The 14,090-nt window shown below is 48.2% G+C and overlaps 2 protein-coding genes across 2 annotated transcripts in view; one reads left to right on the top strand and one right to left on the bottom strand.

The window, feature by feature from the left end:
• MTHFSD (methenyltetrahydrofolate synthetase domain containing) overlaps positions 1-8,229 on the bottom strand; it is a 28,164-nt gene extending 19,935 nt beyond the window's left edge. Inside the window, exon 1 of the mRNA XM_081963495.1 lies at positions 8,124-8,229. The gene's annotated coding sequence lies outside the window, so the exon portion shown is untranslated. The remainder of the gene's footprint in view (positions 1-8,123) is intronic.
• Positions 8,230-10,485: 2,256 nt separating this feature from the next.
• On the top strand, positions 10,486-12,706 carry FOXL1 (forkhead box L1; the record flags this gene model as incomplete). Its single annotated transcript, XM_081963496.1, has 1 exon — positions 10,486-12,706. One exon carries the CDS (start codon positions 10,486-10,488, stop codon positions 11,629-11,631), a length of 1,146 nt encoding a protein of 381 aa, XP_081819622.1. The 3' UTR covers positions 11,632-12,706.
• Positions 12,707-14,090: the final 1,384 nt, after the last annotated feature.

The following is a 14,090-nucleotide window of genomic DNA, read 5'->3' as shown; positions in this document are numbered from 1 at the left end:
CCAACCCCTTGGACAAGCAGGAGACCTTATTCCATTTCAGAAAAGTGACTGTCCAGTCTCTTCTTAAATACCTCCAGTGGTGGGGCACCTACAACTTCTGGAGGCAATTGATTAATTGTTTTAACTGTCAGGAAATTCCTCCTTAGTTCTAGGTTGCTTCTCTCGGTTATAAGTTTCCATCTGTTGCTTCTTGTCCTGCCTTCTGCGGCTTTGGAGAAAGGAGGACAATCTTGCCTAATTTTTGGTTTTGGTTCTTAACAATATGGGTAAACTGGAATACCAATTTAGCCTAAGTAAACCCGTTAACCTCCTGCTTCTGCTTGGCATCTTCCTCCATCAAAGTATAATCTCACGGCCCTTTTAATTTTGGGGGGGAGGGTGGGGGAATTCTCTCAAAGAAGATGTAATTCTCAGATAGCATCTACATCTCTTGAGGTCCTCTCTTCCCTGTTTAGACCCTGTTTGTGTCTAAGAAAATAAGGAAGCAAAATGGTTGGAACAAGACAAGGGACCCCTTTAAAACTTCCTAGAATTATAGCCTCCATCAAGAGACACAGGTCGAAAACCTGATTTCTGGCTGCTTGATGCCATAGGAGGGTAGCTGACTTAGCTGTGAATTCTCCCAACATAAAGTCTTTGCGTTTCAGAAATCTTTACGCGCTGTAGAAAGAAAACAGTTCCATTCACCTAGGGCTTATTTCTGAGCTGCTCCATTCCCTGTGTTTTTAATACAGGGTAATCCTTGACTAACAGTTCATTTAGTGAGTGAAAAAAGAGACCTACGACCCTTTTTCATTCTTATGACTGTTGCAGCATCCCCATAGTCATGTGAGCAAAACCCAAGCACTTGGCCACTGACTCATATTTATGATGGTTGCCGTCTTCCCCTGAGGTCACATGATCCGCTTTTGTGACCTTCTGACAAGCAAAGTCCATGGGGAAGGAAGCCAGATTCACTTAACGACTGTGTCACAGGCTTAATGTCAACTTAACCACAGTGGCAGGAAAAGTCGTAGGATGGGGAAAACTCACACGACAAACGTTTCAACCAAGCAACATAGTTGTAACTCAAGGACTGCCAGACTTACCCTAAAGGGTTTCGGAGGGCTTGGAATTCAAGTCTATATTGGCCTGAGCTTGTAGCTGGCTGTCTGGGTTTATGGGCTGGAACCCCGGACATAAAGGTGAAGTTAGAGGAAGCAATGCCAGTCCAGGTGCCCAGATTTCAACTAAATCTTTCTTCTTAAATTCTTCCACTTATTTTTCACCCCTTGGGAAGGTGGGAGTGTGTGTGTGTAGTGGGAGGGGAGTATGGCAGGACTGATGCCTTTAATTTCCCTCGTTCTTTTGATGTTGAAAAGAATTTGCATGAGCTGGAAAACAAATGTGCAACCATGCAGGATCATTTTGAGCTGGCAGGAGGATGGGGTGGGATCTGAATGGCAGTTGATTTGGGGGGGGGGGAGAGAATGCTTTATGGATCATTGAATTATGGGGCATCCACTGATTTTATTCATGATGAAAATCCCACCATTCATAAAATAATAATTCAAGACAAGCATAACTCTGCCTCTTATCCCCCCCTCCCCAATAAGGACTATGCAAAGGAGCAAATTCAAAGTCATGGCTGAATGTGGATTGACCACTATAACCAATACTGCCTCTCCTTTAGAAACCCCTTTTTATTCTGGGGGGTGAAGCTGCTGCCTTAGCTTGGATTGGGACTTATGGCTGGTGTTGGAAAGATTTTCTTGTAGAGTTGATAAGGTAAACAAGCTGACTTCAGGGCTTTTATTCACTTGGTGTGTGAAATAAAACAGAGAGAAATAAAGGAGGAGAGGAAGGAAGAAAGGAGGGAGGGAGAAAGAGAAAAAGGAAAGGAAGAAGGAAAGGAAAAAGGAAGGGAAGATAGAAGAAGGAAGGAAAGGAAAGAAAGATAGAAGGAAGGGAAGGAAAAGAAAAGAAAGATAGGAAAGGAACCAGCCTTGGTTATTTTTCTGTTTCCAAGCAGTGTTTTGCACATTCTGCTTTTTTAGAAATAATTTTCAGCTAACTCTTACATTCCATATCTTGGAGGTTCGAGGTAAATGATCAGAAAGACACTGTGGTTAGAGGAGAAAATTGGTTTAGTTCTCTGATGGAGAGGACCAAAACCTCACACTAATTTCCCGTTATTTTGGGTTTCGAAAGGCATGCCCTGTTTTTAACAGTTGCCTATAAAACTCAGCTATTTAAATGAACACGCTTCCTTTTAGGAAGGACTTGCCTTGAGATCGCTTGATTTTTTAAAAAAATGCAAAATGGCCCTTTTTATCATTTTATGAACCCAAAGGAAAAAAAAAAACACCAGAGCTTGTAGGTGAACTTAAATCCCCCCCTCTCTGCTGACTTTTTAAAAATGGGCCAAACTATTTACCAAAGGGGTTCCACTAACCTCTTGATCTCCAAGAAGAAAACTACAGTCACACATCATGCTTAAGGACAAGCGGTCCTTAAGTTATGACACACCTGGGATCCCAATTCCTATCAGTAGGCTGCTCAGTGAATTGAACCCAGGTTTATAACCTTGTCTGCTGTGGTTGTTAATGTAAATCATTGCCGTTGTTAAGTGAATCACACAATGGCTGCTTATGCTAATCCGGCTTTTAATTGATTTCGCTCCTCCGAAGCTGGCTGGGAAACTCTCAAAAAAGGGAATCGGGAGCCCCAGATGTGACAACTTCACAAGCGCATGTTGGTTAGCAAGCGCCCACATTTTTATCACGATGCTGCAATGGTCGTAAGTGTGAGGTCTGATTGTAAGTCACATTTTTAGTGCTGTTGTCAGCGAATGGTCAGAACTTGGGAACTACCCGTAACCTATTTCCTGGATTCACACTGCACAACGTATCATAAATTAAGCAACATCCCAAGGGATGCATGCAAAACACCCGAGTTGACAATTAACCAAATTCCACCTGCTGTGGGAATGCGGCTGTTAGGTCTTTCTTTGGTTTAATAACCTTCTTCTCTAACCTTCTCCTTTTGGTGTTCTTCTGGTTTGAAGCTGGCTTGTTTGTATCTCAAACGTAGAGAGGCTATTTGTAGAGACCATTAACTGCCATTGGCCCTGCGATCTGATCATCCGGTTTGGTACATGAGCATATATATTTTATTTTATTTATTTGTCAACAAGCACAAGGAAACAAGTGCCAGTACAGACCTTGTCATGGACACATGAAAAAAAATGGCACAAATAAGTGCATATCAATAAATAAAACATAGCACATCAAAAGAGTACATGTCAATGGGGACAATAGGACAGGGAGGGTAGGCAAGCTGGTGCGCTTATGCACAATCCCTTAGGAACCTTTTAAGAAACGCATCAGGTCCTCAGTAGACAGCTTAAAGTGAAAATACGGAGCTAGAAGATCTAACAACAGGATCAGGTAGAGTGTTCCATCATTTACTATTCTACTGCTGAAATCGTTTTTTCCTGCAATTTAGATTAGAGTGGATTATATTTAGTTTGTATCTATTGGTAGCCCTTGTGTTACTGTGGTTGAAGTAAATGTAGTCGTTAACAGGGAGTGACAGGCAGATGGGGAAATGCCTGAAAAGTGTCCAGGATGGACCAAACCAGAGACAGCCAGTGCCAGTTGGAGGTTTGGGGGGGGGCACACGTGCACTTGTGTAAAATACGCAAGTGTGCCTGTGTATGCGATCCTTTGTCTGTGCCCATTTTCTCAAGCACAGCCTGGTTTTGAAAGGTGGCTTGGAAAAGGCGCAAAGCAAGAACATCTTGGAGGCCAGCGAGGGATGCCACCGAGCAGTATTTGTGGTCTGTGGCTTACCCATTCGTGGAGCAGAGTTCAAATCTGTTTATTTATTAAATTAGAAAATTCATATGCCCTCCACTTCCAACAGCTCTGGATGGTTGGCAGGATACAGTTATAATATCCATTCAGATCCACTAAAAAAAGCAAAGAAAGGCCATTAATAACAATGATTAAGGTAAGCCTCTTTTGAGAGTTGGTCACATCCATGCATTTTTCTTGGCATCAGGAAGGTGGTTTTTCATTGCTTGCTTAAAAAAAAATACCCAAAGCCAAAAGTTTTCCAATCAAGGCAACAGCCCTGGAGTTTCCTGGTGGTTTCTCATCCCTAAACAAGCCAACTCTGATTAGCTAAAACTACTATGTCTCAACCCAATCCACCTCACAGGGTTGTTTTTTTGGGGGAAGAATAGGAGGAGAAGGAAGGAGTATTAGGTATGTTCACTACCGTGAGTTATTTATAAAAAATAATAGAGGCAAGATAAATAAAATAAAATAATAAAATAAAATTGCGGCTCTAGACTTTTAAAGAAAATCATGACGTAGATCTCTCTCTCTCTCTCTCTCTCTCTCTCTCTCTCTCTCTCTCTCTCTCTCTCTCTCTCTCTCTCTCTCTCTCTGTGTGTGTCTTCTCTCTCTCTCACACACACTTGTGTGTTTATTACATGAACACATGAATCTTTTTTCAGTCACCTGATGGGTAGGTGGAAGCTAAAGACCACATATTTTAAAGTTGCCAAGAAATCTTCTTGCTCTCTTTGGATATTGATTGAAGAGAGGCTTCTGATCATCCCGTCTGTTATTAATGCAGACAACATTATATACCCAAATACATTTTCACTCCTGTTTCCATTGTCGGCTGTTAGAACCGCTCCCACGAGCAGCACACCTGAACCCAAGTTCACTGGAGACCACGTACCTGCCACTACTTTTTTTTTTTTAACAAAAAATCAGGATTAGTACCATTGGGGGATATTTGCAAGATCCGAAGATCTTTAAAATCCTCTTTAAAATCTTCCCCTTTTCTCTGCGAAAGTGAAGCTGTAAAAAACCCCCACAGAGGTCTCCTTTTTTGCAGTCTTGAGCTAGAAGGTAATTCAAGGATAAACCAAACCTTGTGTCATCTTATGCCGCAGCTTCTTAAAACACCCAATTTACAGCTTTTAAACTAATTTTCCTTCTTAATCTTAGAGCCCAGTTAAGTCCTGGATCAAGAGAGGCTGAAATTCCAATCACAGCTCAGCTCCAAACTTGATGGAAAGTCCATCAAGTTTGGCTGGGTTCACACGACCCACTCACTCGATTCTTGATTCTCTGCTGCCAGAGTCGCGCGTGTGAACAGATCTCTCTCCCAGGAGCTGTTCTCTCCTCCCCTTTCCCAACCTTATTCTTTGATCCTAAAGGGGCAGAGATCAAGGACGGAGCGCAAGTTATCGGGCAAATAATAAGGAAAAGCGAAGCAGTTGCGGACTCTCGTTTTTCAGCCGCGAAACGATCCGGACGATTTCGGAGATGGAGAAGAAGGTTCTCCCCAGGGGTCAATCAAGAGCTCGCGAGCTTCTGATTGGGGCTTCTAAAAATACCGTATATCACTTAAGTGCGGGGCCGTCGCGCGTTGCCTTCTCTTTCCTTGGCCAGTTCCGGACTCGTCGTCTTTCTCCTTCTCCTTCTCCTTCTCCTTCTCCTTCTCCTTCTCCTTCTCCTTCTCCTTCTCCTTCTCCTTCTCCTCCTCCTCCTCCTCCTCCTCCTCCTCCTCCTTCTCCCCCTCCTCCTCCTCCTCCTCCTCCTCCTCCTCCTCCTCCTCCTCCTCCTCCTCCTCCTCCTCCTCCTCCTCCTCCTCCTCCTCCTCCTCCTCCTCCTGCGGTTCCTTATTTTTATTTTCCCCTCTGTTAATGCGGATTATTCTTTTAACCCCGTTGGCTTTGGAGGTCTGTGGGGGGGACTTTTGTTTAATCGTTCCCAAGAAGGAAGGCGAGCCGGGGCGATTCCCAGCCCAATGTTCCACTCGCGAAAGGTTAGGAGGAAAGAGCGGGACAGTCTTTCCCGGATCTTTGAATCCGAATTGGGTCTCGAAGGTCCGAATTAACATTGGAAGCTGCGCTGTGGGGGGGGGGGGGGGGGAGAGGAGGCATTCGGCTCAGCCGAGGCAAATATCGGGGAGTCTTTATCCCCAAAGAGGGGGAGGATCCCCATCATTTAATTCAAGGTCAGAAAGAGCTTTCACTGGGCGTGGGTTTTCACTGGGCGGGGGACGATCGTGGGTTTCCCCCTCTCACCAGAGATCAACCTCTTATCAAGGGCTCGGTGGGGTTTCTCTTGGCTGGCTGGGCTGCTCCCCCCCCAAAAAAAAACTCGCGTCTTTCCCTTTTCTGCTTTAACAGTAACAGAGTTGGAAGGGACCTTGGAGGTCATCTAGTCCAACCCCCTGCTCTCGCAGGAGATCTGTACTAGGGATTCCAACCGCCTAACTGCCGACCTTTCTGATCGAGAAGCTCAGTGCCTTAGCCACTGAGCCATTTAGTCAGGATTTATCGCGTTTAGAAAGAGACGTGTGTGTGAGTGTGTGTGTGTGTGTGTAAAACATTTCCCCAGGGAGGACGTCCCTACTGAAACTTAGTCTTTAAAGGGGCCGGGCTTAGCTTCTTGCAACCCTCCTGCACTTTCTAGCCCGCGATTTCCGATGTCCCCTCCCAAGGGTGGATAGAACAGGATTGGCTGGTCGGCCGGCTAAGCCATGATTGGTGCTGGTTGTCTGCATTCTCCCCGTTTTGCATCTTCGCCCAGCCCGTCCTCGGAATTACCTGCAGGGCATAGCTCAAAAACCTGCACAGGGCAGCGATGAGAAGGCCCACCTGGTTGATGGCTCACCTGGTTTGAGAAAACGAGGACTAGGGGTGACGGGATAGCAATATTCCAGTATTTGAGGGGCTGCCCCAAAGAAGAGAGGGTCAAATTATTCTCCAAAGCACCAAAAGGCAAGATCAGAAACAATGGACGGAAACTATTCAAAGAAAGAAGCAACCTAGAACTAAGGAGAAACTTCCTAACAGGGAGGACAATTAATCGATGGAACAGCTTGCCACCAGAAGTTGTGGGTGCTTCATCACTGGAGGTTTTCAAGAAGAGATTGGACAGCCACTTGGCTGAAATGGTGCAGGATCTCCTGCTTGAGCAGGGGGTTGGACTAGAAGACCTCCAAGGTCCCTTCTAGCTCTATTCTGATGGACCTTGGGCTGGCCATGCTGGCTTTTTTGAACCTACCCTTGGAGATCCCCTCAGCACATTGAATTGTTAAGGGACTGTGAGGAACGTGTGAGTTGGCTTCCTATGCAGATACTCCTCGACTTCCAACAGTTCATTTAGTGACTCCTCAAAGTTATGACACTAAAAAAATGACTTAGGACCGTTTTTTCACAGTTTACGACCATTGCAGCATCCCCATAGTCACCTGATCAACATTTCTATGCTTAGCAACTGGCTCATATTTATCACACACACACACCTTTTTTCCCTGAACTGCAACCATCTTTGAAGTAACCTATGACGCCAGTAAATAAAAACAGAGATAAATATCAGACCCACCAAACGTTTATACAAAAGCTAACCATCCCCGAAGCTTTATATAATCACCATCCAGCTGTGTGCTCTTGTAAAGTTGTTGTAAATCCACCCCGTCCCCCCCTCCTTGTAAACAGGAAAGTACATAATGTAAAGCAACTGGCTGGAGATCACAAATACTCAAGCTTTTGGGGTGGGGGGCATACATTGCTAAGTGTTCTCTTTCTAATGACTTTGGGGGTGTGTGTGTCCCCATCCCTGAATGACCCCGGAATGGAGGTAATTATATAAAAAAATAATGATCTGTCCTCAAATGCCATCAAAGGATACCTTCCTCTTCTCTCCACACAAAAGCTTTGGATTATAGCAGGAGGCTGAATGTCAAACACATACGAGACCACTTTGCTTGGGTTTGCTTTGCAAGGAGGAGAGAAAACTGCCTCCTGGGTGGCCATGATGGAAGCAGACAAGGCCATGTGGCTTCTTCTCCAAGTTAGGAGAAACTTGGTTGCTTTCAGCCCTGACAGCAATCAAGACACCCCTTAGAGATCATTTACTGGCTGGATTTTAATTTTGTCCTCCAAGCAAGGATTTTTCCCACTGGACCAGGAGTAGGGGTGAAATCCAGCAGGTTCTGACAGGTTCTGGAGAACCAGTAGAGGAAATGTTGAGTAGTTCGGAGAACCAGCAAATATCACCTCTGGCTGGCCCCAGAGTGGGGAGGGAATGGGGATTTTGCAGTATCCTTACCCTTGAGTGGGGTTGAAATGGGGAATCTGCAGTATCCTTCCCCTGGAGTGGGGTTGAAATGGGGATTTTGCAGTATCCTTCCCCTGGAGTGGGAAGGGAATGGAGATTTTGCAGTATCCTTCCCCTGCAGTGGGGAGGAAATGGGGAATTTGCAGTATCCTTTCCCTTTAGTGGGGAGGGAATGGAGACTCACTCAAAGCTGAGGGAGAATATGAAGAGGGAGATCTTGCATTGCTCATAACCTTGTTGCCTTGAAATCTTCTCAACCACAAGGCCTACTACACAAGGCCTACCTACCACTTTTTAATGCTACCTTATTCTCACTTGACGTCCAAGATGAAGCTGGCTTACCGAGCTGAACGCATGTTATTCAGAATTGTTCATCGTTCTTCAGCAGAACTTGTGACAGAGGTTAAACCTGAGTTTATAATCTCAAGAGCGGCCCAAATTGAAATGAGGAGGAGTATGATCTTAGCATGCTTTCTCCTGGGAGCAAAAGACACTCACAAAATGAAAAATGGATGGGCTACGGATGAGCTGCCAACTGGGGAATGAGATCCACACATTTTAAAGGCGCCAAGGTTGAGAATTACTGCTTTTGCCTGAAGCCTTTAGCATTCATGAAAGTAGGAGATGGGGAGACTTTCTCAGAAAAAAATCTCCCTCAAATTTGCTGCTGACTTGATTGGATCTGGAAAAGACCCAGAGCAGACAGGGCCTTGGTGTGCACCTTGTGCTAACATCTTTGGGGTTGTGTACAAGTGAAAACATTTATTGGGGGTTTCCCTGTAGAAATAAACAAAGCTAATTAAATAATTAACTAACTCCAAGCACTGGGGGTGGGGGGTGGGGGGAGATGACAAGCAATCAAATGACCATCGGAATAAGTGCAATTTCATTCCAGATCAAGGCATCCATCCCACTGCTAATTCAATAAGCGAGATGTGTTAGCAATTAACCCAGTTTATCCTGGTCAGGGAGGGGAACGAGAAATGGAAGAGAGGGCGATTTCCTGTCCCCCTTCCCCAGCTTTTTAAGACTGGATCTAGTCATCATTCCCTGAAAGTCCTTCCAAGCAACAAAACTGGACATCCTTGGGATACAGCTGTGGATGTTGGTACCCACCGATCAAGACAGATGGCCGAAGATGGTACCACTGCGGCCTGATGGGACTGGCACTGGGACAGGTATTCTTTTGGGAGGGGTTACAAGAGAAGGCTTCTCAGAAAGTGCGGGGCTGCTGGGTGAGAGATTATTTTGAACAGAAGATCCAGAGATCTTGAAGAGATTTGGTTTAAGGTGCCAGCCAGCCATTCCCGCCCTTTGCTATCAGGGTGGTGGATAGAATGCACAAAGCTTTCTGGGAGGGAGGGAGGGAGGGGAAAGGAGAGGAAAGGAGGATGGAGGGAAGAAGGAAGAAGGAAGGAAGGAAATGGGAATGGAGGGAGGAAGGAAAGGAAAAGGAGGATGGCTAGAGGGAGGGAGGGAAGGAAGGAAAGGAGGGGAAAGGAGGATGGAGGGAAGAAGGAAGGAAGGAAATGGGAAGGGAGGGAGGAAGGAAAGGAAAAGGGGATGGCTAGAGGGAGGGAGGGAAGAAGGGAGAGAGGGAGGACCTAATCCACGCGTTCTCCCCGCGCTCAGCTGCGCCTCTGACTCCCTCTTTCCCTTCCAGCCTCCCAGGACGGCGGGGGCGCTGGAAGGACCCAGCCGGTGGGCGGTGCGCGGGGAAGGACCGGGGAGGGGGAAGGAGGGGAGGGCCCGGCCGAGGAGGCGGGTTGGACGTGAGATTTTCAAACATCAGATCGGTGCGTTTATATATTGGGTGCCCGGAAATTTTTCCAAATAAACACAGCTTGATTCGACTTGGGTGGTCAGACTTATCAACAGACTAATGCTATAAACAAATGAAGGGGCGCAAGCGGGGGGAGGGTTCCCCCCCGGCCCTCGGTCGCTCCGAACCGAGCCACGTGGAAGGGCTGCAGCCTTCGCAGGGAAACGTTAATTAATGTGGGTGGGCTGCGGCGCGCTCCGCGGCTGTTTATCTCAGCCCGTTTCTTTTCCAGCCCTAAGTCAACACAGCGTCGCAAACTTACAACAAGCATCGCACGTTTCCTCTCTCCCCCCCTTTCTCCTCTTCTTCTTCTTCCTCCTCTTTTTTTCCCTTCTTTTTTTTCTCCCTCCCCACTTCTGGGGGGAAAAACGCGCGCAATGCAGCTGGGGCAGAAGGAGAGGAGGCGCGCCAGAGGCCAGGACGCGCCATCGCCAGCGGGCCAAGCGCAGGCAGCTCCGGCCAGGCCTGGGGAGGTCCCCCGCTCTCCCCTTGGACTTCGCTCCCTTGCGCCGGAGTGACTCCGCATCGGCCATGAGCCAGCTCTACCCCGGCCAGCTGCCCGCCTCGATGGTTTACCTCTACGGGGCCGAGCGGGGAGCCTTGTCGGGCGCGCTGGGCTTCGGGCCGGCGGCGGGGGTGCTTCCCAGGCAGGAGTCCCCGCAGAAGCCGCCCTACAGCTACATCGCGCTGATCGCCATGGCCATCCAGAACGCGCCGGAGAAGAAGATCACGCTCAACGGCATCTACCAGTTCATCATGGAGCGCTTCCCCTTCTACCACGACAACAAGCAGGGCTGGCAGAATTCCATCCGCCACAACCTCTCGCTCAACGAGTGCTTCGTCAAGGTGCCCCGCGAGAAGGGCCGCCCGGGGAAGGGCAGCTACTGGACGCTGGATCCTCGCTGCACCGACATGTTCGAGGACGGCAACTACCGGCGGAGGAAGAGGAAAACCCGCGGCGGCCCGCAGGCACCGGACGAGGCCGGGCTCGACCGGGAGGGCGCCCCCGCAGAAGCCCCCAAGAGGCGCCTCTGCAGCCCCCCCGGCGGCCAGCAGCAGCGCCCCCGCCTCCCCCTCCAGCCCGGCGCAGAGGAGGAGCTGAAGCCGAATCCCGGCGTCCGAGAGCAAGAGGAGGAGGAGGAGGAGGAGGAAGACGCGCGGAGCCGGCTGGCGGTTACGGCGGCGGGCGACCGAGCCTCCAAGCCGGGCCCGGCCGAGCTGCCCCTCCGAGGGTCCCAAATTGGCCTCTCCCGACCGCGCCCCGAGGATGGAGCGCCCCGCCTTGGAGAGGGTCCCGCCGCGCGCTTCTGGGCGCCCTCGGCCGCCAGGTTTCTCCAGAGCTCCGAGGCGCCCCCGCGGGCTGAGGCGCCGGCTGTCAACCGGGCAGAGTCGCTCCGACCCCCGCGGAGCTCGGCCAAGCCTCGCAGCTTCAGCATCGAGAGCATCCTTGCGCGGAAAGTCCTGGCGGCGCCGCCCAAAGGCGAGCCCAGCGCGGCTATCTCCAAACTGGACCAGCTGGTGGGCAGCGGCGGGCACGGCGAGACCAACGAAGCGCGCCCGGCTTTCAACGCCTCGCTGGTGCTGGATTCCCACTTCCCCGGCCGGTTCTACCAGCTGGGCATCCCCTTCCTCTCCTACCTGCCCCTCCGCTTCCCGGAGACGGTTTTTCACTTCTAAAGCGCTTGCAGCTCCGCGCGCAGCCACGAAAGACGCAGCCCACCTATTGAAGCTCCTTTCTTCCCGCGAGTCCGCTGGAAGTGGGGTTCCCACGTGCAAGCCCAACTCGTCACTTGGCAGGTTTTTCTTGATCTTCGAGATTTGACCCACCGTCCATTCGGCCCTGAATGTCGCAGTGTCTTTGCTTGGGCTGGAAAGAAGCGGATCGCGCAGCCAAATCAGCCAGTTCGAGGCTTCAGGCTTTGCCGTCCGAGAATTCCTGGGATTGTAAGTCCGGCCTTTGCCCACTTCGCTTCGGAACTTCCTTCCGAGCCTGCTTAAACCATGCGATCCGGGGTGAAAAGGCGGCTCGGGAGTGGATCCCTCAGGGAAGACCGTTTGCCCAAGTGAACCGTAACCAGTAGATTCCAAATTCTCTGGGACGTTTGGAGTAGCTACAACTTTCCCCATTTTTTGCCCTCCTGTCTATGCATTGCTTTATTATTATTATTATTATTATTGTGTCATTCCTGCGGCCTCTGACATTTGGAACGGGCCCGACTGGATGATCTCTGGAATTTTAAACAAAATAGCGCTTTAATGCTATGAGTCTAAAAAGGAGGGCGGTTTGTTTGCAATGGAAACCTGTTACAGGCGTGTGTGTGTGGGGGGGAGAAATCCCGATTTTACAAAATCGGAACCTAGAGCGTTCTTTTCTGCAGAAGTTGAAGCTTTGGGACTCTGGAAGGGGTGAACTTTTCACACCGTTTCTCTCCCCCTTTTGATTTGCAATCCGGATCAACAAAGTGTCTTTGCTTAGAGAGAAAACATCTGTTACCGGTGCCTTTTTGGGGGGGGGGGGCTATTATGACCCTCCTGGCTTAGGGCCCTTATTCTAGCCATTAATTAAGCCACTGACCACATTAAAGGACTTGCGATTCGGAGGGCAGCTTTACAATAATAGCAAGCTGCGCTCTTTTTCTAAAATATATATATATATTTTATTTTAACCTACATAAAAACCAATATCTTATTCAGAGGCGCTTTTTTTTTGTATATGAGTTGACCTGTGTCTTATACTTTTAAAAACAATAAAATAAACATCTATTTTCAAAAGGTTCTGGTTGGCAAGAAAACTCTAGGCCAATAAACTCTGGGATAGAGACAAGGGACCACTGGAGGAAGGGGGGATGGGCAGGGAATAACAAAAGGGCCAAATGAAGCAAGGATAACAATGGGAATCATGGAAATGTGGGCCCACATATAGGCAGCAAGGAGCTAGTTGGTTCTGTCCTCAGGACCTCACCTTCACTGCTGCTTCAAGTTGATAGTCCTCATGGTTTTAAGAGGGCTTGGTCACTGGCTCCTGGAGTACTGACGGCCTAGGAGAGAGGAAAGGTTTGCCAATCAGAGACCCCCTCTCTCTCCACCCCAATCCCATATTAAAAGGTTAAGCTCTCTTTCAAATGACTCTTGATTAATTTAGGTGACCAATGGGGACTCGGCTGTCCAGTTTTCTTGGCAACAAAGTGGAAGAATTTCCACTACTGACTTTTTTCAGGAAGTTTTTCTTAACTTTCCACTCTAACCTGCATGGTTTTTTTTTTTCATCCCAGATAAATCAGATCTTAGCCTGCTTCATATTTTGAGATCAACAGAGGTTTGCTAAGGGCTGCCATTCTATTTTAAATGTATAACCTATAATATAATAGGGTCTTATTCTGTATGACCCAGCCAATTTGCAAACACCTTCTGAATGGAGTGGGCATTCCTCCTCGCCTTCTTACTCAACCTGTAGCAGCGGCGATAACGAAGTTTATCTTCACTGGACATCTTTGCCTGGAAAATTCCTGGGAAAGTTTGGTTTGCCACAAAGTAGGTATGAAAGCTTCAGATGCACAAAAGCTAATATTCACTCAGAGTTCCTTCTGGCAGATGGACAGCCATATAAATTGGTTGAATAAATAAACCTAATTTGAAAATGGCTTCCTAAGCAAAATTTAGATCCATCCATCCATCCATCCATCCATCCATCCATCCATCCATCCATGTGTTTGCTTAAACTGCCCCACTTCGTATACATAAACCTAGGTCTACAATCTGACCCTTAACCTTTTTTCCCCTGTAGTTCCAGAGGTTTCCAGATCCAAAGTAGTCCTGTAACTCCTAGTTCAACCCATCAAAGTAGTTTCCTGAAAGATTGGAAACTCCTATGATATGAGTTTATGAAGCTCACAACCTAATCCTATGCTGGCCATATTTGTCTCCAAGAAGAGAAGCTGACAGCATCTAAACATTCTCCTCCTCCTCCTCCTCCTCCTCCTCCTCTTTCTCTCCCTCCTCCTCTTTCTCCAGTCTCCTCCTCCTTCTCTTTCTACGTCTTCAGTCTCCTTCTCCTTCTGCAGTTTCCTTCTCTTTCTTCTCCTCCTCCTCCTCTTTCTCCAGTCTCCCCCTTCTTCTCTTTCTTCTTCTTCTCCTTA

This window comes from Natrix helvetica (genome assembly GCF_964273705.1).
Source record: "Natrix helvetica genome assembly, chromosome: 10".
Lineage (NCBI taxonomy): Eukaryota > Metazoa > Chordata > Lepidosauria > Squamata > Natricidae > Natrix > Natrix helvetica.
The sequence above is the reverse complement of the archived record's forward strand: the minus strand, read 5'-3'. Positions and strand labels throughout refer to the sequence as shown.